The sequence below is a fragment of the Papilio machaon genome, chromosome 22 (genome assembly GCF_912999745.1).
Source record: "Papilio machaon chromosome 22, ilPapMach1.1, whole genome shotgun sequence".
Classification (NCBI taxonomy): domain Eukaryota; kingdom Metazoa; phylum Arthropoda; class Insecta; order Lepidoptera; family Papilionidae; genus Papilio; species Papilio machaon.
The window spans coordinates 1,721,346-1,748,226 of NC_060007.1; the positions used below are offsets into that span (position 1 = coordinate 1,721,346).

At 34.0% G+C, this 26,881-nt stretch overlaps 2 protein-coding genes and 3 non-coding genes across 5 annotated transcripts in view; 4 read left to right on the forward strand and 1 right to left on the reverse strand.

The window, feature by feature from the left end:
• LOC106712581 (protein kibra) overlaps positions 1-14,535 on the reverse strand; it is a 73,527-nt gene extending 58,992 nt beyond the window's left edge. Inside the window, exon 1 of the mRNA XM_045683497.1 lies at positions 13,888-14,535. Within this exon, the coding sequence (XP_045539453.1) occupies positions 13,888-14,015 (128 nt within the window). The 5' untranslated portion in view covers positions 14,016-14,535. The remainder of the gene's footprint in view (positions 1-13,887) is intronic.
• A 1,229-nt stretch (positions 14,536-15,764) lies between these two features.
• LOC106712554 (protein FAM114A2) lies at positions 15,765-21,439 on the forward strand. The gene is made up of 10 exons (XM_014505156.2): positions 15,765-16,028; positions 16,139-16,357; positions 16,631-16,804; positions 17,249-17,462; positions 17,903-18,154; positions 18,846-18,971; positions 19,706-19,841; positions 20,445-20,630; positions 20,944-21,067; positions 21,347-21,439. The coding sequence occupies exons 1-10, from the start codon at positions 15,861-15,863 to the stop codon at positions 21,419-21,421; spliced, it is 1,674 nt and encodes a 557-aa protein (XP_014360642.2). The 5' UTR covers positions 15,765-15,860; the 3' UTR covers positions 21,422-21,439.
• Positions 21,440-23,206: 1,767 nt separating this feature from the next.
• On the forward strand, positions 23,207-23,325 carry LOC123722276. The gene has a single exon (XR_006756457.1). It is a non-coding gene; the product is annotated as a 5S ribosomal RNA (ribosomal RNA).
• Positions 23,326-23,504: 179 nt separating this feature from the next.
• On the forward strand, positions 23,505-23,623 carry LOC123722280. The gene has a single exon (XR_006756461.1). It is a non-coding gene; the product is annotated as a 5S ribosomal RNA (ribosomal RNA).
• Positions 23,624-23,801: 178 nt separating this feature from the next.
• LOC123722281 lies at positions 23,802-23,920 on the forward strand. The gene has a single exon (XR_006756462.1). It is a non-coding gene; the product is annotated as a 5S ribosomal RNA (ribosomal RNA).
• Positions 23,921-26,881: the final 2,961 nt, after the last annotated feature.

Consider the following 26,881-nt stretch of genomic DNA (forward strand, 5'->3'; position numbering starts at 1 on the left):
AAAACTAGGTATAGATAATATAAATTGATGTAAACATCCGTACACATTACGTATACGAAATTTCATTAACACGCAAAATACATGGAAAAGAAGTAAAACTTTTATAAGGAAAATGGTAATTCAGAAATCGCTTAAGTAACGAAATTACTACCGTATAATATATGCTATAAAAAACACAAATTATATTCAATTCAACATTTTCGAAGTTTACACTTCCTATTAGTTAGATTATTAATTAAGAACTGAACATACGGAACGCTCGATAAGTACAGTTCAATGTGCAGACAATAAAAATGCAATATTGTACACTTATTTCCAAATAATTGGGCATCAATCTTAGAATGCTACACGATGTATCTTTGTACCTACGAACATTAAAACTTTACAATAATTCTTCTAAAGATGGACATAGTCTGACTAATTTTGTTTTTATTTCTGGCCTCTACAATTCGCTGTGTACGAGTGATGTGACACCAACGTCACGTTATTCGATCATTGACAAACGACATTCCAGAGGCGAGTGCCGACAGAATGCGGCTGAGGCGCGTCACTAGCCCACCAAGGCCTCGCGATATACACGACGAAATCAACACGTAAATCACTGTGCTAACTGCCCAAATCATTCACGTAACTAGTAATCCAATTAAAAAACTGACTACAGCAGAGACTTCACATTTTAAAATCGATTAAAGGTTGGTTTCTGAGACCTAAATCTATGTATAAAACATCGTCATCCCTTTCATTGTCTTTGACAAAGCATAAATAACAATATGTTTTAACCCATTGACTGCCAGACTTTTTTTAGAGCGTCTTGCCCTGGGTGCCAAGGTTTTATTTTGAAGAATACATGAAATTTTACAAAATATATATATGTATAAGTTACCAATACAATATTGTAATAGCATTTACAGTAATTTTATTGAAAAAAAAAACACTACGAGATAACTCGTAGCTGGCGTCACTGAATAAAATTCCTGTGCTGGTTGCCACTTACGAGTTATCTCGTAATGCTCTTTTTTCAATAAAAATTGCAGTAAATGCCGTTACAATATTGCAGACAGAAGACAGGCGTGAAGTGAAAGTAATTCCGCGTCTCGTCTGATGAGTGTGGTGCTGAAGGCCTAATTTTAGTCTTCCTACCCTTCACATAATTTTCTTATTAGGAAAGTATGAGAAGGGGAAGTGGATTGGGCGGAAGAGGGGACGCATAGGAAGGGGAAATGTCCACTTTCTGTGCGTCCCCTTCTCCGTTAGTAAAAGGTAGGCAGCGCATCTGCATTTGCGGATGTTCATGAGCAACGGTCGCGTCGCTATTTCGGCGAATTCAGGTGACTGTTTACTCGTTTGCCACCTTTTCATATATAAAAAAATATGTATGCGGCTCGCTAAGATTCGACCGAAAGGGAAATCCAGAAAATTTAGTGAAAAAGAAACTGAATCAAGGCGACTCTAAGTGGCTCAGATCAGGATCCAGTATGGTCAACAAATGGAAAGATAAACTACAAACTGGGTGTGCTCGGCACAGCGAAGCAGTATTTCCTATCGGGCCATCGCTTTCAGCTGTATAAGGCGCAAGTTCGGCCCCACATGGAATACTGCTCGCACCTCTGGGCGGGAGCACCCCAGTACCAGCTTCTTCCATTTGACCGCATACAACGGAGAGCGGTTCGAATCGGCAACGACCGAGTTCTTACTGATCGGCTCGACACTCTGGCGTCGCGGAGAGACGTTAGTTCCCTCTGCATTTTTTATCGCATCTACCACGGGGAGTGCTCGGAAGAATTGTTTGGAACAATTTCTGCCGTCGAGTTCTGTCATCGGACGACACGACAGACCGCCAAGTTCCATCCACACCATCTCGATGGCTGGCAATCCACAGCCGTGCGGTGTATGCGTACCACCGCGTTGTGAACTGGTCTGTCCTCGGCGGTATTTCTAAACCGTTACGAGTTTGGGTCCTTCAAGAAGCGACTTCACCATCTCAAAGGCCGGCAACGCATCTGCGATTGCTCTTATAAAAAAACTACATTACTTGGAAATGTTCCTGCACAATGCACACATGTTTCACAACCAAAAAAAACAACGGAATAAAAGGATGACGATAATTCAATTTAGTTAGTTTAGTTTAGTTTTAGAATCAGTTATTATGCATTTACTTGGTGACGACAGCAATGCAAGAGAAAGCAGGGTCTGTAATGCATTTCAATATTTAAGACATCTTCCACCCAGAGAAAAAAAAATGAATGCCTACGAAGTCATGTCGAATGTACACAAAGCAAAAAAAACAAAAGGAAACTAGGTTTTGACCACAGTGCATCGAGAAGCCAACACTTTGTGTTGATCCTTGTTTTAGAGTTTACTATATTCAGCAACAATAATAAAAATATTTTTTAATTTTAGCAATAAATTCATATATATGAATATAATTATTGTAATCTAATCGTCTAAGTTATAATTTTTATACTAAAAACTGATAATTAAAGTTTTTTGCACTATGTAAATTTTTAATTCATACATTATATATGTATAAAATTTTATGTAAAAATCTAATAGTCTCATAGTAAATCTAGTTCTTGTTTATAACAAAAACTGAAAATTTACACGTTTTTTTACTCTGTATAAATTTTTCATTCACCTTTTTAAAATATTTTTAACTGAAATGGCCATTTGTAATTAATCTAAAATTGCAGCACGCACTACGAGATATCTCGTAGCTGGCACTTTTGATACACACGCTTACTACGAGATATCTCGTACCTGGCAGCCAATGGGTTAAACGGAGAATTTGGTCTCAGTAACCCACGGTTAATCGTTTAGGATGCTAAGTCACAAGAACATGCAATACCTCGTTTTGATGCAAAACCTAAATTAAGTAAAAAAAACGCGCAATAAGCGTAATAGTGACGACATGAAAAAGCGTTTTACCGGAAATATGTTGGAACTTAGAATTTTAACTACTGATAAAATATTTAGATTTTGGATTAGAACGAATATACCATTAAAAATATTACCATATCAAATGTCATGAATACTTAAATTAACAGCCCAATATCAAACATTAACTACAAAATGATGGACAGGACTATACAAACATCGTATGTTTGTCGGGGTTTTGTCTGATTCACTGCATACCGAGCTCCTTTGTCATATCACAAGCAACGACTCAATACAAAGTTACGGTCAATTCACTCCCCTATTATATTGAACAAGCAGTAAAAACTAGGTTATGAACACTTACACTCAGAGTTTTTTTTTTAATATCATAAGGTGTCAAACGAGCAAGCGGCCACGCCACATAAATACGCCTAAATAGCGAAGAGACCTTGGCCCATAGACATCCGAAATTGCAGATGCGTTGTCTACCTTTAATCGACAGAGGAAGGGAGGCACAGAACGTGGATATATCCCCTATGCGTACCCTCGAACCGTTCCTTTTAAAAAGGGATGAGAAGGGAAAGAAGATTAAAATAAGACCTCTGGCATCACACTCATTAGACGAAACGCGGAATCACTTCGACTTCACGCCTGTACTCTGTGTGTTCGTGGTATTTCTGAGAGCTGGGAAATTCGTGCAACAGATGTTGTTGCTGCTGGCGTCTACCGCTGTTTAATAATCTGTATAGATTTAGTATGAATCTACATTATAGGTCTGCTTATGTAAACTTGGTTTAAAGCATGATATTGCATTTTCTTTGAAGCAAAAAGTATTGTATTACATTTTATACCATGCAATATGAAACACGTAAATAACACCGGACAATGTTTACCTCAAGTTAAAATTCTTACACAACTAATACGGAAATTTACGCGAATATGTTACATTCATTTCAAATATCACGGTCGAGTTGCTAACCCCTGGCTTTTGAGACGAAAATCTTCGTATAAAACATATCGTTATACTGTCATCATCTTTGGAAAAACAGACATAACAATATGTTTTAAACGGGTATTTGGGTCTCAGAAACCCACGATAAATGCTTAGATTATTTTTCTTTACATTTGATATATAGAAGATAAGTTTAATTTAGTTACATTTTATAAAGTTAATCATTAGGAAAATAAAACAATTCAAAATCGACCCAGCATATTGTGGATTACCACTGCCTAAAATATGAGACAAGAACATTAAAAAAACATATTTTTGTATGTGATCGTTCAATTAAATAAAACAATTAATAGATTACTTTTATTTAATTACTGGGTACCGATTGCGACTTTGTCCGCGCGGAATTAAACAAAAAAAAAATAAGTAGCCTACGTGTTCTTCTAGACTATGTTCAACATCTTTACCAAATTTCATCAAGATCCGTTCAACCGTAACGGAGATACCTTCAAACATCCATCCAACTAAACATTCGCATTTATAATATTAGTAAAATAAGTAATTGTTTATGAAATAGCCCTATCACTCTTAATAAAACCATAATAAAATGTTCCATTATTAAATAACAGTGTAAAGACAAAGTATATTACAAACTACTATATCAATTGTATTATTTCAAAACATGTTGCAGTACTAAAGATAACAAAATTAACAAACACTTTATAACACACTTTTTTTTAAGTTTGATAAATGACTGAGCGGTAGTTGATTAAGCCATTGTCTAACAACTACTACTAGTTAGGTATACCATTTGCATACATATAATGGTGCATAGATTGTAATAAAGCAGGGATTACCAAAGAGGTCGATATCTACCCCCTGGGGTCGATATTGAACTTAAAGCATTGCCAATTCTCACTCTGTCTTCTTCTATTGACCAAAGTCGGAATGAATATTAATAATAATTGATCTTAAAAGTAAGTAATTTGGCCATGGGCCATACTTGTTCAAAATAGTTTAGGGATCCCAGTAATAAAGTATCTTAATTACAAGACACCACAGGAATTATTCTTTTTTATATAGTGAATTGAACAAAACATAAGAATGTTTATACTGTTGTGTTACAAAAACATACTGTTTTGAGACAAATGCTAGTATATAAATTTGTTCAAATGTTTCGGTAGTGAAAACCTACGACAAACATTCCAGAAAAGAGTATCAATGAAAATAAATACTTGTAGAGATAAAAAATAAATAAAAAAAACACTGTTAGTAGTATATAAAGTTACTAGCTGTCGCCCACGACTCCTACCGCGCGGGTTAAAACAAAGGTAATATATGGCCTATGTGTTCTTCTAGACTATGAGCTACATCTATCCCAAATTTCATCGAGATTCGTTGAGCCGTTCTGAAGATATCTTCAAACAAACATCCATCGAAACATTCGCATTTATAACATTAGTACATTTCTGTCTACAGACTTCAAATTATGCTTAAAATGACATTTTTTTTAAATTCTATTTAATTTATCAATTAAAATTCGAATCGATTCAACGATTCATTTGTGAGGCTCGTAAGACGGGTACATGCAGGAAGTTTTTTTCTCAATCGACTCATTGAATCCATTCACGAAACAATGGCCGTGGTATTTGGTGGTCAACAATGTTTCGCAGAAGTCAGTCGCGTCCCATTCATTCGGCCTCCATTGGATATCATTGATATTGTCTTGTATGGACCGTGTTTTAACCTTACTTTCCGGTCTAAAGGCGACTTCGAATAACAAACAGAACTCTGTTTGGATACGAACGACGATTGTCAATTGAAAGATGTGCTGTAATTTAATAACCGTAGATTTTCATTGCTGAAGTTTATCATCGCTTTTTTAAGCTGAATGCAAGTGGTAGCCATATTATACGGTTGTTTTGAAAACCTACGGTTGAAGAAGTAGTAGTAAACATAATCAGAAAACTAAATTGCGGGAATATTTGTATAGTTAATTGTAATCCAAAACTTTTTTATAAGCTGGACTAATGTAGAACCATCTTTGTTACTATATTACGTTGTAATACGTCGACACACGGTTCATATTGTAATGGTTGGTACAACGTTTTTTTTTTTTTTAATTCTTTTGCGTAAGATCATCTTGCTTCGTTTTCTCTAAATCGTTATATTAATCAAGCAATTATATAATAATCAAATGGAAATCGTTCCATTTGTATGTCTGTCTACTAGATTGCGACAAAAAGCGTAAGAATATTATAAAATAGAATTTAACTTGGCCAATGTCTATCGAATGATCAGTACTACAGGTGGTTGGTTTGCATTCCGCAATGCTTACGTTCTAGAAATTTTACTAAGTTCGTATTTCATATCCTATTTCGTAGAAAATAAGGTGCATTTTACTATGCGTTTGTGTTGTAATGGACGCATGGTTCGCCCACGTCGGCTGCGCCTGTCGTTACATTATCAAGGATTTGCGAACCTAAGCCATTTTGATACTAGACATGAAAGAATGATGTGTAAATCAAACATCAAAATATGGTGTGGTGTGAAAACGGTCTTGATCCTTGATTTATTTATGCATGACGAGTATAAAAACGGTACAACTTATTTCTACTTTGAAGAGTTTTTTAATCTCAATTTCAGATAAATAAATGCATGTAATCTATATCTATATTATTATAAATGAAAAACACTGATTTTTAATAAGAGTTAATAAATAAATTTTTTATGGCCTGTATCACTTGTACACAGAACTAGGTCCCTTATTTACTACATACCGCGAGTTTCTAAGACCAAAATCTCGGCTAAAAACATATTATTGTTTTTCCAGTTGTTGTGTCAAAGGTAATGACAGGCATGATATGTTTTAGACAGAGACTTTGATCTTGGAAACCAACGGCCAATCAGTCAGTTTAATCTGTTGTTTGTACTTGATAAACAAAAAAGGAATTATAAGTTATAATTTCCTTAGTACACGTGTTATTCCTAATAGATTAAATTTAAAATAGGAAACCCTTCTTTATATCAACATTCAGTCGCCATTGTTAACGGTTTTGCTAAAATCGCACAGAGATAAATTCATAAAGTGAAACGAGTTCTCGATTGAAATATAATTATTTCTTTTATTTTTAGAGCAATGCGTCATTGGGGTTAATTATGTAACACAAAAGCTTATCAGAAATTATTTTAAAAGATATTTAATTATTATATACGGGATCGGGAATGGACATGGAAATAAAATGAATGCCATTACCAGCTCATTATACGTTCCCACTTAGGGTCTCGGAGCCTACCCTAAGTTAGGGGTGACTAGGCCATAGTCAACCACACTAGCCCAGTGATCATTGAAATTCTTCGCAGATATGTGCAGGTTGCATCACGATGTTTTCCTTCACCGTAAAAGAAGGTCGGATAAAAAAATCTAGTAATAAATATATCCCGTAGCATCCAGGTATAGTGTAGCTAACCAACATTGAAATATTTTTTCAAATATAGTTTCAGAACCGTTAATGTAAACAATCAAATGTTTCCTTTTTATAATATTAATATAGAAAAACGTCATGGGCAAAGACCAAAGAAGTGACGCACCAGAAATGACGAGAACTGGTACTCATTAAATTGGCGCGAATGCTTTATCTTTCAATCGCCAACTAAGGAGTTTGTTAATAACAAAATTAATTTTTATTAGACGTTTTAAAGTCGAGTAGCGGTAAAATGGTCCCCGTCACCTAGCGGATTTGCATCGGACATTTTTATATAAACCTTTAAATATAATGTTAAGTATTCAGCATTCCTTCGTCGCCGTCTGGCCGCCATCCTATCAATCTTATGTAAATTAATAAGATGTCGGTTTAGTTCTAAATGTGCACGTAGTCTAAAGATGTACAGATACGAATGTTTTAAGTGTTTATCTACTAGATAAATATTTTAGGTACACACCGCTATTTTTTTGCACGTAAAATTGTGTGTAATGAATCTATGTTAAGCATACAGCACACAGAACGTAGAACCTTTTTATTGGTGACGATATAGATTTAATTATTTTTCGTAGTAACATGGTGACTTCATTAAAAATATTAATATTATCGATGGGTCATACTTATAAGGGGCAATGTAACAAATTGATGATTTTTACTTTTTTGTGTTAAAAGCTACCTCTTAGTTTAGTAAATACACATTTACCGGTGTAAATGTTATTTTTTTTCTGAAGTAAAAGGGTATATGCGACCTATTTGCCTACATGATTAAAAGTTTGAGAGCCACTCCTGTAAAGTTGTCAATTTGCTCATTGGCCCTTATTTGTAGGAGCCACAATTATTATGACTATTTAAAATTAGCCTTCGATTACGACAAGAGAAAAATAATTATAATTGATATGAAAATTATCACCAATAGATGGCGTTGTACAATATATTCAGACAAGTCTGTCCAATTCTGCAATTATTTTGGGTATTCCTTATTCAATCATAAAATGTATACATTTAAGGGATAGAATTATTTGAAGGGAACTGAGTGCAGAATAGCGGTCATAACTTGTATTACGTGCCAGCCATCTCCCGCTAGACGCTAGCCACATGCCATAGCCGTACAGATTCATCAACATTCCATATTCGGCTATACTAATCACGCAGAAATTCTACCCAGCATACCAAACACCGCTATATCTACACAGCATATTTTACAACATTATATATTTTTTTTTTATAAGAGAAGGGGGCAAACGAGCAGCGGGAACACCAAGGTGTTCATCGACGCCCATGGACATCTGCAATATTTATTATACACACATACAAAAAGGTGAAAATCTTGTTATCAGAGATACTAATGCTATGGATCTATTTTTCTAAAACAACGATTTATCTCTAGGTTTATTAAAAGTGGAAGTAATAGTTTTATTAACAAACTATTATTTCGTTAATTTGTCAATAACGCAACAAGGTTACGCATTTTATGCACGGGTTTAGCACACCTTTGACATACATCTATTCATACGCATATTTGGTTTTTTTATAACACTAACAATAATTCGAAACACGCCTGATTCACAAATTGATATTAATGTTATATGAATCACTATTTTACAAATTATAAAACTATTATATAATAAAAATATGTAATAATACAATGAATTTTAAATCCACAAATCACCGTAAACGTATAATAAGCGTACATACAGCTATAAAATGAAACGACGCGACAAAAATAGCTCAGGCAATAAAAATCATTAACGTATGAGTAAACAATAAATATGACGGCACATAGATAACAATGGAATGTTACTCTCGATTAAAAACAAGACCAGCTTTATCAATGCATAGATAATGTAGCACTATACGCTTTATTGTATTCTACGACATTCGTTCCAATTAAACGCGTTATATTATCAGCATAGACAAGCTGAACATTTTTTTACAAAAACTCGTGAATTCTGTTAAATAGTTTCGGAAAAATAATTATTCTTAAATAACTATCTTATTAATATCTTACTAATATAATAAATGAGAATGTTTAGATGGATGTTTGTTTGAAGGTATCTCCGAAACGGCTTAATGGATCTTGATGAAATTTGGCACAGATGTACAACATAGTCTGGAAGAACATATAGACTACTTATTACGTTTGTTTTTAATTCCGAGCGGACGGAGTCGCGGGCGACAACTAGTGTAACTTAAGGTATCTTTACTATGCAACATCTTTTCATTTTATTTGACATTTTTCTCAAAATAACTGAAAAAGTAAAATAGCGTATTGGCCGCCTTGGAATTTTGACGTTTGTTTGTTTTTCTTTTGTCTGTTCTTGTAGTGATTCGATTCATATTATTCCCCGACATATCACAGTTCCAAATACAGCCAGATTGGCTTCCTGTTTTTTTTTTTAATTAATTAAAATCAAGACTCAAAATATCAGCATAGAGATATCTAAAATGATAACGTTGATAAATCTTTCCTTTCTAACACTTTCTAAAATAATTCTAAACCTAAAATTCAATGTCAATGCTTAAAAACGTTCCGAATAACTATATTTAAATGTTTTTTATGTCCAACCGCGTCGAACATGTTCTAAATAGATTTAAAAATCGATAAATCAGTCGAGTGACTACATCGTCCGAATACTTAATGAACGATCGTTAAATTTAAAATCGATTATACATTGAATACAAACAATACGGCACATTGATTAGCATAGGAATCAAAATAAATGGACACAAGTCGCTCGTCTGAGCGCGATCGTCAAGGCCAGCTTTATCTGTGAGGAATGCGCACAGTAAACAATGTTAGACGATATTTCGCCTCAAACCGCGCCCAGAGCTTGCTCCATTGCGTATTGTATAACTTTGTGCCATAAATTCATTGCTTAGATTTATTTTACAGAATTTGTAACGCCACAATTTTAAACTTCGAAATTACATTTAAGTAACCAAAAAGAAACACTGGCATATCTTCTAGGAACTAGATAATATGGAAAGAACTAGAACCTGCAATAATCGTACATGTAAATTTTTCTATTGTAACTTTTTTATATAAGCTTTATTCAAGTCATATTCATGAATTGGTTCACGTATAGGCAGATAGGTTGATATTTTACATACTTTTATCAACAAATTCCATACAAATTATCGATAGTACACATAAAAGAGCTATGAAAATACCAACCATTTAAAGTCAGGATATATTCAACGTGCAAGAACTGGGTAATAAAATTGTTGAATTTATTATTGAATGTGACAATTAATTCACATTACAAACGCAAATGGATTCCTTTAGGAGTCAAGAAACGTTGTAAAATGCAGCCCTTTAGCGTCACGCATCGGGTAACTTTGTGCGTGGGAAGTATCTACTACGCTTTACACATACTTGGATTTCACAATCTTGAGAAGACTACTCTATTGCATCTTTATTATAATAAAGTAGGAAGCAGACTGATATTATATCATATATTTTAATTTTTATAGGACATCCCCACATCATTAGAAGCAATTTAACAGTTAACAATCAGTGTTTCCTGGAGGTAACAAGGTCATGGATTACAATTCGATTTGTGTTATCGCGTCTGCATCTGCGAATGTGTAATATTTAGAAAAGAGAAAGATCTGACAAACTTTTTTGTTCATTGTCTTGTCTACTCACTATGTAACCTACAATTAAATGTAATAACATACCCTTGATACCGATGTAAGATAATTTTGCAGCTTTTAAAATTCATTCCCACGGCATTATTAATAGAATCTGTACTTTTAAAGTACCGTTTCAAAGGGAATTTTAGTTGTAAGGTACAATTATGATCTAATTGCCTTTGCAGCTTCTTAATATATTCTTTGAAACTATTCACACTGCCATTCGTCTGACAATATATGTTCTTTTCAAAGTAAAAACCCTTACACTTCGTTCTCTATTACGTTGATAGTTGAGCGTCTTAAGAAAAAAGTTAGACAATGTACAACAATCATTGAAATCTTATTATTCGTTGCTATATTCATGCTAATGTACTCCTCTTTTCTCTAACATACGTATTCTATAACTTCAAAAATCCCATCGATAGCATTCAATTGAGGTTATACGACACGACATTATTCATTGCCGTGCCGTCAACTCCATCTCACAACCGTCATTGTCTTTCACAAAGTAACGAGACCAATAACTTCTTCTTCAATTTACGATACGTCGTTAATCGCCCGCTGTGTTCGTGTTTTTGCCGGTGGCATTTTATCTTTTAACTCTTTTTATGTACTACCGGCTTCAGCGACCCGCGAATACCGCAATCCCTATTAGCCAGCGATATCTCGTTACTGAAAGCGTGGAAGCTATTTATTACCTTGTACGAACCGTCCTCAATGCAATCTCTCGGAGGAACCTAGCGCAAACTGTGCATTTTTTTTATCAACAAAATACATTTATAATCAATACTAGCTGTCGCCCGCGTCTCCGTCCGCGCAGTATTTAAAAAAATCTATCTATTTATCCATCCATCCATCTAAACGTTGGCATTTATAATTTTATTAGGATATTTACACAAATTTTCCATTTTTAGTCTTTAACAAACACCAACATTTTGATATCACAACGAACTGCAATTTTGTTTTCTTAACATATTTGGTAATTTTTTTTTCTGCAATTCATTAATACCATGTATACTCACAAGAAAAACAAAACAACATAACTCAGGCTCGGGAGGAGGGTAGGCAGAGATAACAGTTTTCCATTTGGTCCTGGCACCAAATGGAAGACCTCTTTAGCCTCTTGCAGATTCATACACCTACGCACACATTCAAGAAATGTATAAAATTCATCTCTAGTGAAATAACTGTCATCATCGTCACATTTTGAAGTAATGTAGTTAGTTACTCTGTATAAGGTTAATAACGTACGCGTCAGAGACATGGGCGGGTTATTTTTAGCATTAATAAATTGGCTTTGTGTTGCGCTTTATTGTGTACTAGTTTCGCGCTGACAATTTCATGTGACACATACTTCTAGGTCAGTTTTGATCCAAAAACCTTGTTATAGTTCAGTATTATTGCATTATATCATTATTTTTTTCTCGTAATCCCTTTCCAAATGTTCCCGGTTTTGGTAACAGCCTGTGACAAACTTCTCTTATTTAAATTCCCTAAATTTAATTATCCAATATCGTACACCTCCGCTGCATCTCCCGTATATCTCAGAACGACACCCTGGACCACAATCCCATGCATTCAATATTGATTATTTTACAAGATAGCAAAATTTTAAAAGTGTTTAATGATACATTCCAAGTTTTTTTTTTCAATCACGTCTATTTTCTCAAGCATTATGCATGTGCTTTTGCATACCATGTTGCGATTTTACCAGTCAGCCAAAAGGTACAATAAAAATATCAACTTTATCTCCTGTGTCAATGACCAATGGTATTGCAGTCAATGCACCAACAACCGATATCTGCCTTCTCTGTTATTTGATATCACAGCAAAGTTTATAAGAATAACTTTACAAATAAGGAATTTAATTTAAAAAATACAGAACGTTCTTTTCTTTAAATACCGCTAAAACAGTCGCGCACAATCACGCAAGGTTACAGCTGCATATTGATACATTACAATTTTAGCAATTTAATTTTACCAAAGCTTAAAATATGATTGTACATTCACTAATATTTCCATTGAAATATTTTTCTTATTTTGGTGACTGTACATGACCGACTTGATTAATTCCCACATCTGAGTGATACGGAGACTGTTTAGCATTTTTAACGGTCTCAGCTCATTTTGAGCTGCAGGTGGGTAGCTTTGAAGGTCAACTTTTTAAGACAATGTCGCAGGTGCCGCGTCTTAACTCAAATAGATATGGCTAGACATGATCGGTATTTAATGGGGATGTGTCGAGCTCGGAGCACCTGCAATTCGATGTGTTGGCGAGGCAGGGGTGTGAAGGGGCCGAGGGGGTTCGCGCCGCTTTAGAAAGGCGCGACCATCGCCGCGGGCCCGGGCCGCATTCTACGGCCTGTCATTCACTTCGAACAGCTTGCCTATGCAGTGCATTCCATCTTCCAACCCGCTCTCTATGCATCGCACTTCACGCGCCGAACCAAACCGACCATCTAAATCTAAACATGTCCCGATCACTACAAACTGTACATTTATTTTAGCATCTAGACCGCTAACACTATTTATATTAACCAGTTTCCGAGCCGCATTCGTACGCTTTCCAACACGATTCGAATGAGGTCTCATATTAATACGAGAGTTGAAAACGTTGAAGGATAAAAATGATAACCATAATTTGTGTTTAGGTCAGTTGTTGTTAGTCAATTGTGGAATGTCGTGTGAAATCGAGACGGTTGCGCGTGCTTTCCGACAGATAGCAGCTGCGTCGCGGCGAACGATCGGTTTGTTTTTCACAATTTATTCTATTTAGAAACAGTTCTTATCACGTACGGCACAAGTAATACTTAAAATAACACTAGTAGCCACAACCTAAATAATCGCAAGCAATAAATTCAATCAGAAAACTCAGGAAATCGCATTGGAATGTGAAGTTTTGACATGGGGCTCTTACGGGTTAACACTTCTCTTCGGAAAACTTACCTGTCTCGCGGGTCGATCCACGTCGTTTTTCTACTGTTGTGGTCGATGAAATATAACTTTCCATCAAAGTCCCTCGCATAATCCCATCCGTCGGGCAAGGGTATCTCACCGTTTCGTCTCCTTGGCATATTTCACTGATTAAATCCATTCAAACGAATAACGAAGCACACTCGCGAACTAGCTACACGGCCATGTTGAATACCTCATTACGAGGTGTGACGTCACGCGGGATCGGCCAATGGCGGCGAAGGGCCCCCACGATGGAATGCGGCGCGTACGCGAGCGCGAACAGTTCCGCACGTCACTTTCCCGCCAATACGTACAAAGTACGCGACCGCACCACGCGAGCCCGCGTCGCTGACTGAGCCGCGGGCGCCCATCGCCACGTTATCACCGCTCATGATAATATTCACTACCAGCACCTACCGTCTAAATGCATTCCTCTTGACCACAATGTTTACATTACATACCGTGGCCTGGCAAACACACCGAACCGCCGACGGGTGCCTACGATTCACAGTGCGAACTACAAAACCGAGCCAAGCAACAGTGAAGGCGAAATGTAGTACCTATCCATTCAATTTATTTACGATTCCGTCGCATGTACCTACGTACTCAGACAGATATGTATAGGCCGCATTCCAACGCGTATGTATGAGACAACACAACATACGAATTATAGACATAAAACGTACTGAATAAAACTGTGAGTGTAGCTTCATCAACTATATGTTAACTTCATACTACTTACATTTGCTTATATTTATCTAATTATAGAATACACATGATTATTTTTCTTTAATGTTCTTTATTTTTATACTAATCAATGTTTATAAAACATATGATCACATTGTAATATGCATCAATTGTCTTTATGTACATAATTATACAACATAGTAAGTGGTATATTATAACAATACCTTTGTTATTAATCGTATACAACAAGACCATACAAACACAGTTTTCTGACCGAATTCAGAAAGGTAGGGACTCATTTTTATACAAAAGTTACTTTTTTCTGAGCACTTACATTCAAATAGTACTTGCGCAAATTATGAGGAATTAATAATGGCATGTGACAAATAGAAATTGAAATATGATTTGTAGAGGTGGAGGGCCGCATTGGTCGCAAGAAAAGATGGATCAATTTCGAGAAAAGTTATTTGCTGAAATGACGAACAATACATCATTGAATACTTGAAGTTGAAAAACTCAATGTAAGTCCACTGTACAAGTGTTTTTCGAAGTCTACAAACCACTACTTCTTATCTACATTTCGTTGTTTGAATTGCATTTTGATTTTTTTCAAAACATCGACGCAAAATAAATGACCGGTTTCACCTGTAAAATACAAGGATGGTATTTCCTATAAAGGTTTAAGAATGAGCAGATGAATATCTGAATATCTTATCATATTCTTTTTATTTGAAGCTAAGACAGTTTTTATAAATGTAGTTTGTTTTAACCACTAATTTGATTTTTGCAAAACCAAAGCATTTCTGTTATCAAAAATCATGGTGTCTCCTTATATAATTTAAAATGAATTAAATCTCAACTATGAACGGACACGTGCCGAATCAATACATCCACTTATCCGTTCATCCATACCTTCATCATCTTTGATGATGATATGATTTTGGAAAAAATTGGATGAGTTTGGAGAACTCCTTTTTTAGTGCTCACCTACGTAATAATAGAAATCTCTAGCATTAATCTTAAGTTTCATAAATAAAATAAAAACATAATTAAACCCTTTGCTTGCACCTTAATGACGGGTTCCACGGTTACTTTATCTAAATCCTATTTTTTTTTATAATTTAGTGAAAACGGAACGCTCCTGTCAGTTTCAACATTTTGACAGATACGTGCCAAAGTGAAACAATTTGTCAAAATTTACAAAAACTTTGCAACACGTAGTGGATTTTTAAAGATTTGTGGACATTAATAATTAATTTGGTTCATAAAAATTTATCATGCCTACCAGTGATAGTGACGATTTTGAGAGTGCCGATGAGGGTCAAAACAGCCCACAAAAGAAGGAGAGAAAAAAGCGATTATCTTCGTCAAATTATAGCGATAATTTAGAATCAGATCAGGAAAACAGAAAAGGCCAATTAAAAACAGGTTCAGAGCCTAAAAAAGTAATGAGCCTTTTTCAATTATTTTAAAATTAGTAATTTATTATCGTTTTTTTTGTTTTCTTTTGTTTAATGAATTAATTTCCCTGTCTTACTGATTCTCCTTTACATAGGTTGAAACAACAGATGGTTGGGATGATTTTGACATTGATGAAAGTTCTGAAAGTATAACAAAAGTTAGCTCAGAAAAAGATATTTCAATACCAAAAGCAGAAAATACAACAAAAACATTAGATGCCACAACCTCAAATACTGACAAAGGAGCTAGCAATGACTCGGGCTGGACTGATTTTGACGATTGGGGGGATACAGACATATCCAAAACTGGAAAGGTATTTATAATATCTTTAAATTCTCTTAATAATTGAGGTAACTAAGATCAACTTACCAAGTTAACATTAAACCAAAATACATTCTCAACAACTAGAGTTTGTTACTATAATATAAATTAAAAAGAAGATAGTAATTCTAAAAAGGAAAAAAGAAATGCAGATTTGTGTAGTTTAAATATTAATCTTGTAAATTTTCCTTTACATTAAAATATAACAAATAAACCCACTCACACTTAAGACATATGTCACCTATTTTCATATTTTTATTTGCAGGAAGATGTTACTAAACAACCTGATAAGAACATACAAGAAGTCACAGAAAGGTTAGCAGCAACATCTACATCAACTTCCACAAAAAATGAAGGTTGGGGCTGGGGCTGGGGCATGGACTCCATACTGAGCACCGCCACTGCTGGAATCACTAACCTCACCTCACAAGTATCACAGGTTCTTATTTATTTATAGTGAAAATTATGTGAGAAGTCATACTAATAATATGAAGTTGGATGTTTTGTTATAATGTATATCCAAAATGGCTTAACAAATCTTGATGAAATTGGGCACATATGTAGAGTATATTCTGGAAGAATGCATAGGCGACTTGCAATGTTTTTTTTTTATTCCGCTTCGATGAAGTTGCGGGCAAAAGTTAGTAAATAAATTTGTAATAATTTATTTACCAAGTAAATAATAATATTTTATGTGTTTAATATTATGCAGCTTTGATATTTTTATCCATATGTACATTGAGTGTTAAACAAATTTAAGATTTGTTTTATGATGTGTTCAAATGACAGCTGCAAGCAAATACAGATGTGTTTAGCATTGTTTGTGGAAATAAAAACTATTTCTATAATTCAGACACTTATTTTTATATTTCTTACTTTTCAGGGGATTTCAACAGTCTTAGAAACTAGTATTGGGGCACCGGACCCTGAAGAACTTGCCAGAAAAGCTTCTCAAACTGTTGAAAATAAACATAAAAGCGAGGACAGCGTAATAAAAGATACTAACAATGATAATCAGGAAGATAGTAAAAATAATGATGCCCAATTTCCATTTGGAAACCTTTTGTCTGGTGTAACTAAATTTGTGGAGACAACTGGTTTGTATTGTTTTTTAATTAATTTTTTGAAATCTTAAATGTTAATAATGTTGAACCTGAATAAGTAAGAGTCCTAGGGACAGTTATATTTTTCTCACTTTAGAGGTTTCTTTCTAACTCCGGTTTCTCGGTAATGGAGTTTGTCTGGCTGGACAGGACAATGACTCTCGCTTGTTGAAGTTTCTCGCTTATCATGGTTTGACTGTGTATTTTTTACTAAAATATGATCTGAATTTTTAGTTTGTTAGTAATAAATATTTAATTCAATCCCTAAGCTCAAAAATATTTCTTACTCTTTAATTTTTCTTAAAATCTGTATTTATCTACCTATTTTTGATAGTCAGACATATTCTTACTTAAGACATACTATGCATAGTATTTTCTTTCAGACTTTATGTATGTTTACTAGATATTTAAGAACATCTTTTCTCATATAACAGGTACAAAAGTCTTAGCAGGAGGATTAGACACTCTAGAGACGATTGGCAAGAAGACAATGGAAGTACTCCAAGACGGTGACCCTGGTTTGGCTAAGAAGCGAGCCATGCTCGGTCTAGACTCAGCCGATAAGCCGGTACTGTCTCAAGTGCTTAGAGAAGCAAAGGCTAAAGCTGATGAGGAAGACAGGATTAAAGAACAGAAGAGGGAGGCCAAGGAGGTCCATTATGAAACACTATTTGATGACTTTGAAGGTAACTTTGTTATTTAGATTTAACAGTGATAGAGCCGTCAACAACAATATTTGTTGGGTGCACAAATTAGCTGGTTTGCCTGATGCAGTACCACAACCTCACAAAAGATAGGCGTGAAGTGGAAATAATTCAGCCTTTCGTCAGAGGCATAATTTTAGACCTCGTTTCCTTCTTATGATGGGAAGGGGAAGTGGATTTAGTTTTCCGAGTGTCCTCCATTGATAAAAAGTAGGAACCACATCAGTAATTATAGATGTTTGTAGGCAGCGGTAGATTTGCATGACTTCTTTGCCACCTTAAAAAATATTCTTAGTTAATCTCATAGTAGAAAAAAAATATTTTTTTGTTATTTATTTATTTTCAAAAGAGTGTTTTCAATTAATTTGCTTTACAACTGTTCTTTGTACAACCGATTTGATTATTCTTGTACAATAGTCTATTTTGAACAATAAATAATTGATATATAACTTCAAAGTTTTTTAATTTTTACTAATATACTGTTAATCAACCAAATATCGGGAATTAAAACAGCCTAATTGTGGTAAGAATCCCGTTTCTTACAAACACTATATTAATAAACAATTGTTTGATACTATTAAAATTGCAGTGTTAAACTTTTATATACCAAAAAAATATACTGTTTTGTGATAAATTTTTTGAAATATTTATCTTGAGGACAACTTTCTTTCAGGCTTGGTACACTTGGAGGCTTTAGAGATGTTATCTAGACAGGTCAGCATGAGGATAGAGGAGAGGATTCGTGCAGCAGAGCCCAGCAAGCGACAAGATATGAAAGAGACATTGCAGCAAGTTGCCGGTCAGTTATTTTTTTTATATGACTTTTATTTGATGGTGATTAATTTAATTTAAGCTTATTCATTTATTACTTTTTTTATCATAGCTGTTTATTATTTTATTGGTTCATAGACTTTTTTAAAGGGAATACATAGTACATATGTAAAATTGACTAGCAATCTGCAGGTCCTGGGTTCGAATCCAGCCATGTACCAGTTTGTTTTTCGATTTACATATGTACATTTATCCGACGTTCTTACGGTGAAAAAAACATCGTGATGCAACCTGCACATATCTGAGAAGAAATTCAAAGATATGTGTGAAGTCAACCCGCATTTGGCCAGTGTGGTTGACTATGGCCTAATCACCTCTAACTTGGGGTAGGCTCCGAGCTCCTCAGTGGGGATAGTGAGCCGTGTTACTGATGATGAAATATAATTTAAAACAATTTGCATATATTTCTTTATCTTACTAATATTATAAATGCAAAAGTTTAGATGGATGGATAGATGGATGAATGTTTGTCAGAAGGTATCTCGAAACGGCTCAACAAATCTGGATGAAATTTGGCATAGATATAGAACATAGTCTGAAAGAAAACATATGCTACTTATTAATTTTTTTCTTTAATTCCGCATCGACTAAGTCGCGGGTAAAAGCTAGTATACGATATAGAGCAGACCATTGTTAAAGAGTTTTGTTATATAGTAAACTAGCTGAATAATCAATAAAAGCCAATATTTTTTGTTTCCTCAGAGCTATGTGAGATGCCGGAAGAAGATGATGATGAAGAGGAGTCAGGAGACACATCCAAGCCTGATGCACTACACGAGCGCCTGCAGACTGCCACCAGAGACATTGGATTGAAGATGCAATATCAACCTCTCATCAAGTAATATGACTCTTATATTTCATTTCGTTACATAGATAAAACATTTTCAAAGACAAATTGCACATTTTATACTTAAATTTTTTAATTACAGGAAAAGTAAAAACTCTTTCTTATATGTATATGTATTGTTAATATTTTTGGAAAAAAATTAAAGATAAAAAACATATATTTTGTTAGGATTAAAACTAAACACTTTGCCGGTGTATCTACACAACACTAGATCTACAAAAATAACGCTTACATCCCCTCACTACAGCTATCTGACACCTGTTTTTGGTAAAAAAAACACGCCATTCGCTCCAAACGATTGTTGAATTGTTAATTGAAAAAAAAATCTATTAAATTAACGAAAAAAAAACAGAAATTACATCAAAATATACAACAGAAATGTATAATTAACTAGCTTTTACCCGCGACTCCGTCCGCGCGGAATAAAAAAAAAAAGAAAAGAAAACGGGGTAAAAATTATCCTATGTCCTATTCCTGGTTCTAAGCTACCTGCTCACCAATTTTCAGTCAAATCGATTCAGCCGTTCTTGAGTTATAAATGGTGTAACTAACACGACTTTCTTTTATATATATAATAAGATATTAAATTTCCAGACATTACAAAGAGACATTGGATTGGTTAGCAACGGTAGATATACCATCACGTGTTATATACAAGCGAGCTGTGAGCAGTTTGGCACAAGCCACCGCTCTCGCTGTTGACATCTACCACAAGACTGCGGAGATGCTGCTGGTGAAGACACGCCGGTCTACCGCTGATGAAGCAGACGCACTCACACAGTCAGTATACAGTCCAACCTTGATAAGCGAGAAACCTTTATAAGCGAGAAAAATAATGCGGATTGTTGGATTCTCGCTTATCTAAGTTTCACTTCATTTTAACTCCCACGATATTCTATGTACTTGATGGTATATGTAGTTATAAAGGTCTTATGAAAGACAGCACTGTAATTAATTATCAATTGTTGTCTATTTGTTTGTTTTTGTCCGATTTATTATATCTTCAATATATATTTCGACAAATGAAGTGACTGCTTGTTCGTATGCCACCTTATAAAAACCAATGTTAAATTTATACAATGACATTTTTCAGAATGACAGTGGTGATAACGAAGCACATCGGTGATATAGCGACACTGTTCACCGCGAGGTTGAACTCCATCACCGATGAAGACAAGGAACAAGTCAGCAATCACATCACCAACATATTTTTAGAGGTATGTATTGGGAAAGACATGTCCAACAGTGGGCAGATAAAATCATCACCCTGATGATGATTCAGAAGTGATTAATATATATGTGTATAGATACATAAAACAATCAAAGGATTTTTTTTTATAAGTAGAAATAGGCACTAAGTTAGATATAAACTTATAATAAACTAGTAAATTGCAGATATTTTTACTTTCAAAAGAAACAGGAAAAGATTCAAAGTAACCTACAATTTAAAAAAAATCAGTTATGTACTAATTTAATTATTATTTTTTTGTTCACAGGCAGATAACAGTTGTAAATACATACAGAATGCTTTCCAACTTGCATTACCTATCATACAGATTGGAGCTGTTTAAAATATTAAAAAAAGATATATTTATATTCACATTTGTATGCATAATAAAAAATATAAAAAAAAACAAATAACAAAATGTATTACTTTACTGAATGACGAAAAGTAGAAACCCCATACTAATTTGTAAGCATATAAGGTGACGTCATCGTGCTAATCGCGAGTCTTGTGTTATTTTGCACGCGTTGTATTAATGTAAATATAGACAAATCTTGATAAGCGAGAGTACATTTCTCGCCAGTAAGATAAGCTAGAGTAAGATATTCTCGCTTATAAAAGTTTCTCTCTTACACGAGTTTCTCGCTTATCCTGGTTCGACTGTTTTAAATGACACTTATTTTTTACATTTTGTTTTTTTTTTTTTAAATATATGAAATGTATATATGTATGTTATATAACATTTTATTGCAAGCAACTTCATTAAAATGTTATTATTAATTTAAAAAAAAAAACATTTTTTATAAAATGCAAATAAACTGTCATTGTACTATTTGATTTTATTTTGCAAAAATGGAATATTCTTTTATTTTCTTTGCCTAATTGTACTTTTGGTGTAATAAAAAACCGTAATAATAAAAATAAAAATTTAATTTGAGAAAAATATAAATTTAAATTTTCTTACATTCGTGATATTCATTGCATTTAATATACTAATATCTTACTAATATTATAAACTAGCTTTTACCCGCGACTCCATCCGCGCGGAATAAAAAAAATAGAAAACGGGGTAAAAATTATCCTATGTCCGTTTCCTAGTTCTAAGCTACCTGCCCACCAATTTTCAGTCAAAACGATTCAGCCGTTCTTGAGTTATAAATGGTGTAACTAACACAACTTTCTTTTATATATATATACTAGCTTTTACCCGCGACTCCGTCCGCGCGGAATTAAAAAAAAATAGAAAACGGGGTAAAAATATATAGATGCAAATGTTTAGATGGATGTATGTTTATTAGAATATTCTCCAGAACGACTCAACGGATCGTAATGAAATTTGGCATAGATGTAGAACATAGTCTGAAATAACACATAGGCTACTTATTAAGTTTTCCTTTAATTCAGACTTTCGACAGGTAGTTATAATAAAAATCTCAAAATGTTTTATGACGTTCGCGGTGTGCCAGGACCATGCCAATTTTTGTTATAAGTTATTGTGACGATAATTTTGCTTAATTTTTCAAATGTTCTTTTTATATAAAATACATTTTCAATATCTATTTCATGTTGATTCTTATATTACTGTGTATTAAATAATAAAATATTAAAAATAAAAGTTGTTTAAATTTATTTTTTATTTATAATTTACTAACCCAATACACCATTAATAATGCCATAAAATAAACTTCCTCTTCTCATTTTGAATCAGTATTTAAAACACATTAAACTGAAAATATTACTCCAAAAAATACTGTTAGACATTGTTTAATTAAACACGTGTTTTAAACCTTTTTAGCTGATTTTTCACCACAAATATGTATCACCACAATGCTTGCGGTATAAGTACTTCATTAGTTATTAGTAAAGATAGCATTTTGCAAGCCTACGTGTTACTTAAAGTTTCAACAGACATGAATAAATCACGGTATAAAAGGGTCGACATATATTTAAGTTAAAATGTATTAGAAACTCTAAGTTTTTTTTTTTTTTATGGTAAAAAGCCCTAAGATTTATAGCGATTTTAAAAATCAATAGAAACTTAAAATTGATTTGGCAAAAAAAAAATTATTTGAAATTTTTGGTAATACTATGAAAAGATTACAATAAGATATTTTATTGCAATCCGGTGCTTGCCAACGTCCATACCACGTTGAATACACCGGTTCTCGTCCGATCACCGAAGTTAAGCAACGTCGGGCGCGGTCAGTACTTGGATGGGTGACCGCCTGGGAACACCGCGTGATGTTGGCTTTTTGTTACTTTTTTATTTATTTTTTTATTTATTTTTTTTACTTACAATATCCAGAACTGTTTTTTTTTTTTCATTTCACCTTTCGAATATTTCATTGGCAGACAAATTTATGTTTTTTAATTAAAAAACCTAATTCTCTCTCAACGAAATACTTTTCGATAAATAAACTCCAGCAGTCGCCAACGTCCATACCACGTTGAATACACCGGTTCTCGTCCGATCACCGAAGTTAAGCAACGTCGGGCGCGGTCAGTACTTGGATGGGTGACCGCCTGGGAACACCGCGTGATGTTGGCTTTTTGTTACTTTTTTATTTATTTTTTTTACTTACAATATCCAGAACTGTTTTTTTTTTTTTCATTTCACCTTTCGCATATTTCATTGGCAGACAAATTTATGTTTTTTAACTTTTTAGAACACAAAAACCTAATTCTCTCTCAACGAAATACTTTTCGATAAATAAACTCCAGCAGTCGCCAACGTCCATACCACGTTGAATGCACCGGTTCTCGTCCGATCACCGAAGTTAAGCAACGTCGAGCGCGGTCAGTACTTGGATGGGTGACCGCCTGGGAACACCGCGTGATGTTGGCTTTCTTTTATTTTACCAAGTTTTTTATTGATAAGGTAAACGAATTTATTGTGGTAAACAAGGTAACTAAGTTTTACAAAATATAGTTCTTGTTTTAAAATAAAATAATCATATTAACATTTTTGCAAAAACAAAATACGAAATTGTGAATGCAGATGACGCGTATGTTGATAATATAGTAGAGCAAAACTTTCTCGAATAACACCTGTTATTTTATGACTATCGTAAGAATAATATGGATACGAATAAGATACATTTAGTGGATTTTAAGATTGTAGAACGTTGTAATTCATCTGGAGATATTAAACTATAACATGAATATTATCTTTTTATAGACAACTTTTTATTATTATTCCTAATGACAATTAATTTTTAAAATGTATTACCTGATTATATGCTGTCATTTTATTATTTACTTTTGAAAATTGTTCAATAAATGTACGGCTGCTATCCATACTTTACTATCGTAGTTCTACCGCAAAAGGGCAAAGCTGTGGACATTGCATGCTGCATCTGTCACTCAGAGAGAAAGCGAGGGTTAGGAAACATTAAAATTAGCTTGAATTGTATGTAAAAATACTGGTGTTGTGGTATTTGTAAAGGTACGCACAAGATGTATTTACGTCGATGTTCGATATAGAAGAAGCAAGAAAGGAGTACCATGTTTCGTGTCATATTTAATGGACGTGTTGTGTGTAGTAGTGACTACAGTATAAGCTGTAGGCCTAGCTATATTTGTGATAATCGCCTTTCCTATTCGCCTATTCGTAATCGTCAATTATGACAAAACTTGTATGAGATTTTTTTGAGTACTTTACGCCCGATAGGGGGCGCTCCACGAATTTGAATACAAATTTTGTTGATCACGATACGATGGCGATTGTCACAATTATTCATACTAGACCCACTGGTTTCCTATAGAAAAATCTGGTGAAGGTTGGAATCAATGAGAAGTCCAAAGTAAGATTTTCCACTTACCTCCGAACCGTGGGTTTCTGAGACCAACATCTCTGTGACAAAACAAAGACAACAAAACCCACGGTAAGATACACGATACAGATAGGTAAATAATCTGATCTCGTTTTTGTTTATTTCTTCACCAGGTGTTGAGTACAATACTTCATTGTAACAATGCAACAAGCAGTCGCGTGCTCTTGTCATCAATCATTGCCACGTGTAAAAATTAATAGCATTACGTGACTCGACAAAATATTAGGGCTGCCATCATTGTGTGTTTAAATAGGGCTGCTACTTTCAATTCTTAAGTTAGACGATATTGTTGTTTAATTAAAATACTTTATATTTGAATTGTCAAAAGAGTTTAGATCTGATAGCACAGGAGTTTACATATTTAAATTTTAAGTAACACAAAGACCTTTTAAATGGATTTATGTTTATAGAAAGTAAAGAAAGGAGTTTTATTAACATTCAGCATTAAAAACTACACAATATCTTTATTCCAGGTATACAAATAAAGCATCTAACACAGTTAGAAACATGTAATAATATTTAAAAAAGAAAAACTGATACATATGTACACAGAACCCTTGTTGTACTACAATTTTGTTCCTGGCCACTTATGGTGACATTCGTGACAGATGCAATTTGTGCCTAATGTCAAATCAATTACCGTTTCCCGCCAAACTTGCCTAATGTCATATGAACACGTGTTGTCAATTGAAAAGCATTATTAATGATCTAATTTATGTAATAAAAAAATTACAATTGAATAAATAACAGACGACATAAAATTACTAGTTATATTTCACGGTTAACTTTGGTTATAAGACTTCTAAAATCAACGGTTTTTTAAACCCGTAGAAAGTCAAAGGCTTAAGGTACGTGCAGACTGTGTAAACATTAAGGGCCATAGGGCCATCCTTGTACCGTCACAATTTCCGATCGTGACTTCGTGTTCGTTCTTCGTTATAATGTGTCAATGCGCACGTGCTACTTATTAACGAAGTCAGTTTTAAAAATAGAAACAAGGATATTAAGAAAGAACTTTTCATGAACACAAATAGAAAAAAACTCAGGGCTTCTACTGAAGAAACACTTATTCTGATGAAATTGGGTTAACAATATAGTTTTGTACGGTTAATAAGTAGTGGAAATTCACGGTTAAGAAGTGCCTTCATTCAATATTACACATTTTAAATATCCATTGAATTTAACAATTCATTACTCCTTCTGTTCTCTTCGAAGTACATTTTTAAACTTAACGCTCAATGTACACAGTTCATCAACATCGACAGCTGTTTTACGTGACATATTAACTGAGTTGGACTCAATCTAATTGTAATTCACGGTCGAAATTTCCTGCGACACACCAAATAAGGCGCAATATTACTTATCCAGTAAGACTCCATGAAAGGCGATGATAATTATTTCTTTTGTGTTACCATATTATTTTATTGGATGATGTCGAAACCATAATTGTCTACTACGTAACTAGTAAGTAGTAGTTTCCAGATATCTTAGCGGCTGTTAGCTTTGCATAAGTCGTTGCACACAACACAATTTTAGGTATAGCTAGGAGAAGTGGTAAGTAATTTTACTTATGTATAACTAGCGGTCGCCTACGACAATGTCTGTGTAGAATTTAAATAAAAGCCTATATCATTTAAAAATTTTTTGCTACAAAAATCATCATGTTTACGAAATATATTTTTTTTCAATGGTACAGACACTCCAACTTTAGCGTTATTTTGCGCTGTCCGTTTACTCTTCAATCAATGGAAACGTGCCCGTAATTGTGACGAATATGCGGGACATCAAAAAAAAAATATTTACATCAATTTAGTTCATTCAGAAAACATCTTTGGTAAAGGTGTTTAGCGCATCTGTTGTTAAGAACTATACGACGGTATTCGTATGATATAGAATTTGAAATATAATCTCTTAGAAAGTAAAAAAAAAAACTTTTTAAAATGAACGCAATTATTATTAAAGTACTGTATTAG